Raw genomic sequence first — 5,000 nt, 5'->3', positions numbered from 1 at the left:
TCAGTGTGTGTGTGTGTGTGTGTGTGTTTGTGTGTGTGTGTGTGTGTGTGTGTGTGTGTGTGTGTGTGTGTGTGTGTGTGTGTGTGTGTGTGTGTGTGTGTGTGTGTGTGTGTGTGTGTTAAGAAAGCATTAAAGGGACAAATACTCTCAAATCTATTTCATATTGCATGAGTAGAAAGAACAATTGACACATTCAGTTAATGCATTATTTTATTATATTATTTATAAATGGAACTGTAGTTTCTGTAATATAGTATTAATATGATAAAGTAGTAATATTTCACATTTCCCTGGCTTTTACTGGCTGTGTAAATTCCACTGAATGCAAGGTTTAAATAATAGGCGATTACACACAACCTGACTACTTTTAACTGGGCTTCCCATTTTCATCTCAATGTCACTTTCACTGGTGGCAACATCTGGATCCAATTTATTTTCTTTTTTTTCTTTTTCTTTAAATACTCACCTGGATTCTTGGATCCACTTGTTCTTCTTCCAGCTCAGCACACTGCGAGTCCTCCTCACACGTATTCCCATTTCGTAAAGGATCCATTTTCAGAATATGTGGAAATCTGAAAATGTGGGTCTTCACTGCAAACAAAGCGCGACCCCGGGGTGCTGGACAGCAGGGGTATCCAGCAGTGATCCGCCCTCCCCAACCTTTACACAGAGCACATTGCATGCTCCATGCTTCGGTTCCTGTGAGTTTAAAGGACCAAAGGGAGTCCGCCGTCTGCGCGTCTGACCGCTCGGTGATCCCACACACACTGTAGGATCACAACCTCAGGGACAGGCAGAAGAGCCACTGTGGAAAAGAAAGTGTTAAACTAACTATCATGATCAATATGAGTACTTCTGGTTTCAACTTTCAAAATAAAAGCCAATTTAGTGTAGCAGCAGACTATTTTGTCAAAAAGTGGGCAGGCATGATAATATATTAAAAATGTTATAGTAGGTTAAACAACCTTATTAAATAAGAAATACTTATATTTTATAAAAAGAATTTCATAAAACATGGCAGTTCCACTTGAGCAGGTGGCGTGGGGCTGGGTAAATATATTGGTATTATATTGGACATCAATATATGAGGCTAGACATTGTCTTACATTTTGGATATTGTAAAATTGTGATATGCACGTGTTGTCTTTTCCTGGTTTCAGAGGCTGCATTACAGTACAGTGATGTCATTTTTTTTAACTTACCAGCCTTACTAGCTGTTTTATTTTTTGCCTTTACCCATTTAGTCATTGTATCCACAATATTGGTGATTATTTATCTATACTGTCATTGTGGTAATATTTTGTGGATGCACCAATAGTTAACCCTGCAATATCGGCGCAATATAGACATTGATTTATTGGGTCAAAAATATTGTCATATTTGATATTCTCCATATGGCCCAGCTCTATGTTGGAGGAACCTCAGCGGTGGTTTTGAGGGTAGAGAGAATTTATGTATCATGTCCATTCAGGAATCAAACTTGAGACCTTACAGTTACAAGCCCTCAATTGCATGATGTTGGCTACATGGCCTATATTGTAAATTTGGCCTTATACACAAAAATCTACACAAAGTGCACGTCTATATTGTTTCAACCCATAGTTTAGGGCCTAACCAGTCATTTAATTGACCACTGCAGTAACAAATATGTTCACATACTGTCATTTTGATTCATAGATCTTTTTTTGAGACTTTCTCAATTAGGCCTAATCCTAATTTAGAATATGCCTATAGACATTAACAACTTGTGATTAGTTTTTTCTGTGTATTGGTAATATACGACTTGTCGTTTAGATAATGGTCTGCAACTTTAATGTTCTTAACACAGGCTAGCTTATATGACAGATGTATTGCCCACATATAGCTTTTTCCCCCAAATCACGCTTTTATTTTGAGGGGAAACACTCATATTTTCCGGTCTTATTGAAGCTACTTGTTGCGAGCTTAACGCAACTCCAGCATGGGATGGTGAGTTGGTTTCAATCGCCCTCTGGCGGTGGGGACTCCTGGGAGAGGGGAGGGTCAGCCTGGAGGCGTAATACTGGCAGCGCGCTGCATTCCTGTAAACACTGTGGTCTTTATGGAGACCACTGGTTCCAGCAGCATGGCATCGACTGGACATTATTAAAGGAGTTTTTCAGAACCCCTAGGTGAAGCCATGATTATAGAAATGTTTTAAAATTCAGGTTTTTGATTAAAATATTACATGATTATTATTGTTATTGAAATATTGCATGTTTATTATTATTATAATTATTATTATAATTATTATTATTATTATTATTATTATTATATATTTTTCTATTATCTGAGCTTGAGAGTTCGTTATTGACCTTGGAAATAGTAGTTTGACAAAAAGCAACACAAGGTCCATTTAGTAAAAGTTTTCCAGACCTTTCAGCCACATCTTCTTTTTGTGGTCTTTATCAGTGGATATAGTTGACTCTGGTCTTTTCAGTAGGCTAAGTGGATCTTGTGCATTTTCTTAGATTGTTTTTTTGTTGTAAAATCTATAATAAATATTGCAGCCTGACTTGAATTTCAGACCTACAGTATGCATCATTAGCAATTAAAACCAATACTGCCTTGTGATGATAATGATTATTTAGGCCTACAATATAAAAAAAAAAGCTTTTATGTTTGTGATATTGGTGAACTGGTCCTTCAGTGAATTAGTCGTATATAAATCTATAATATGGCAGTAATGTTTTTTAGGCCTGATTTATTAGTTAATTATGACATTTAGTCTTTTTCTCAATATAGCCTACCAGCTACTGGAGGATATCCTGTATGCAATATATTCCTATACTCTATAGCAGCTTCTATAATGCATCGCCTATCTTTTCAAAATCCTAAAAGGATTCAGTTGAGTTGCCTCCTGCATGATGTCAGCAGGTTAAAATGATACAGTCATTTTGCCTACAGTGAGACATTTGGGAGTAGGCCTATACAGCGCCTCAGATATGGACGGATGCCCGGCTTCGCTGTTCGTCATCGCGTTTTTCCCAGCGTCCTCCTGCGTATGCATGTATGCGACCGACGGGCTGATTTCATAACGTGGGGAGGAAGAGAGGAATGGGGCTTTGAGAACGGATGAGCACCAGACCCGGTAGGTAGGCTCTATGCACCATCAGTGTTATCTCTATTCCCGGGCCATGCAGGCGGTGCACTAGAGGAGATGCGGTAGAGGAGGCTGCTGATGCTGCTGTCCGATCAGCTGTTATTTTTGTCTTGAGCATCATCGCCGTGACGGCCAGAGAGACCGAGACCAAGCTCCGGAGCCAGCAGGGACACCGCAGAGCGCAGAACAGAGGATGGAGTTCAAGCATCTGGTGGAGGCGGCGGAGAAGTGGTGCTCCGGTAACCCGTTCGACCTCATATTCGCCGAGGAGGACGACGAGAGGCGGCTGGACTTTTACGCAGAGCCCGGCGTCTCCTTCTACGTGCTGTGTCCCAGCGGCACCGACACTTTCGTAAGTAGAGCTTCTGCAGGGCCTTCAGCTCCCTCGCTCTGTGCGTGTGTGTTCTTGTAGGTGTGTCGAGGGTGGGTTGGAGGTGGGGTTGTCACGGTTGGTCCCGGTTTTCCGCCTGATGGACATAGTCTATAGGAGGGGGGGCTTTGGGCGAAGAATGGAGGGGATGATGTCATTTCAATTTGGGTGCATATCCCACACCCTTCCATCCGTCTGTCGATGGTGTTTATTCCTCCATCATAATAAACTGCGATAACCCCCCCAACCCACAGCTAGCCAGGTTCGAAAAAAACACGAGGCCTTCCACTTTCAAAATAAAAGCCCTGCAGACCACCATGTTAAATTTGGAACACAAAAGGGCCTCTTAATTTAAAACTAAGAAATAGATGTATCTGGAGAAATATAAGTAGCATATTCTGCTTCTATATTAAAATGTCATTTTCAATACACCTACCTTGTTTGTAATAGTATAGAGCAATGAAGGACACTGCTTGCTGCTAATGTGGAGATATTTCTCTCCATATTATTGAACTGACTTATTTCATTGAGAAGTTGTAGTTCTGCAGACATAGTAAATATTTAACAAGGGACACATTTTCATATCTTTATTTTGAAGGAATTTGGCCAAATTATAGAGTCAAATGTATCCCAGTGAAACCAAAGTTATAAAAAAACACAAATGAAAATATTTGATGCTTTTAAATGTATTAATTTAACTGTTCAATTAAAAAGTTATGTTCATTTATTTGCAGACATTAGGGTGATGTTTCTAAGAATTCCCCACACTGCAATGGTGAGAAATACCCAATCCCTTTTTGACTTTATTTAGCCTATTCATTTGTTTCCCCTTAAACAGCCACATTTAAAAAGGCCAAAGCACTATCAAAGCACCATGAAACAACATGTGTAATTTGTCTGTAAATGTTGAATATAAACTCCTGAAGTTGTTAAAATCTCCCAAACTCCAGAAACAATATGGAAAATATGAGCTCAGTGTATTCAATGGTATAGCTACAGCCCTACTCTAATCATACAGACTGTCCTGACACTAGCCTACAGTATATACTATACCAGTAGTGTAGTGGTGGTGTTGTGAGCCCTAAAGCTCCTGAGGCCAGACCCGCCCAGCTCCCTTCCCTCCTCCTGCTCAGTGACAGCGGCTAACAAGGCAGGGAGCAGATGGAGATGACCCAGGAGCCAGGGCGTCTGTTCAGTCAATAACACATTATGTCACACCGGCCGTGCCTGTGTTATGCCTTTGGTCCGTCCCACAGACAGCAGAGCAGGCTTGTTTAAGCAGGGGCTTTCCATGGCTGCTGGTGGAAAGATAGAAATCCAGCTGCTGCACAATAAAAATAAAAAAATCACTTTATCTCCCTCATAACCCTCAGTTTTTCTCCTGCTTTTGAATCTAACGCAAGTTAAGTGCTGCACACATACACACACACACACACACACACACACACACACACACACACACACACACACACACACACACACACACACTTTCACAGTTAGCTGTCTGCT

General features: G+C 40.6%; 2 protein-coding genes across 2 annotated transcripts in view; one reads left to right on the top strand and one right to left on the bottom strand.

Moving 5' to 3' along the window:
• LOC114568032 (SH3 domain-binding protein 5) overlaps positions 1-801 on the bottom strand; it is a 16,679-nt gene extending 15,878 nt beyond the window's left edge. The window contains exon 1 of the mRNA XM_028597376.1: positions 467-801. Coding sequence (XP_028453177.1) covers positions 467-682 — 216 coding nt within the window. The 5' untranslated portion in view covers positions 683-801. The remainder of the gene's footprint in view (positions 1-466) is intronic.
• A 2,087-nt stretch (positions 802-2,888) lies between these two features.
• The window catches only part of mturn (maturin, neural progenitor differentiation regulator homolog (Xenopus)), a 6,897-nt gene continuing 4,785 nt past the window's right edge, over positions 2,889-5,000 (top strand). Inside the window, exons 1-2 of the mRNA XM_028597823.1 lie at positions 2,889-3,109; positions 3,237-3,473. Of these exons, the coding sequence (XP_028453624.1) occupies positions 3,315-3,473 (159 nt within the window). The 5' untranslated portion in view covers positions 2,889-3,109; positions 3,237-3,314. The remainder of the gene's footprint in view (positions 3,110-3,236; positions 3,474-5,000) is intronic.

Source organism: Perca flavescens, chromosome 14 (genome assembly GCF_004354835.1).
Source record: "Perca flavescens isolate YP-PL-M2 chromosome 14, PFLA_1.0, whole genome shotgun sequence".
Taxonomy (NCBI): Eukaryota; Metazoa; Chordata; class Actinopteri; order Perciformes; family Percidae; genus Perca; species Perca flavescens.
The sequence above is the reverse complement of the archived record's forward strand: the minus strand, read 5'-3'. Positions and strand labels throughout refer to the sequence as shown.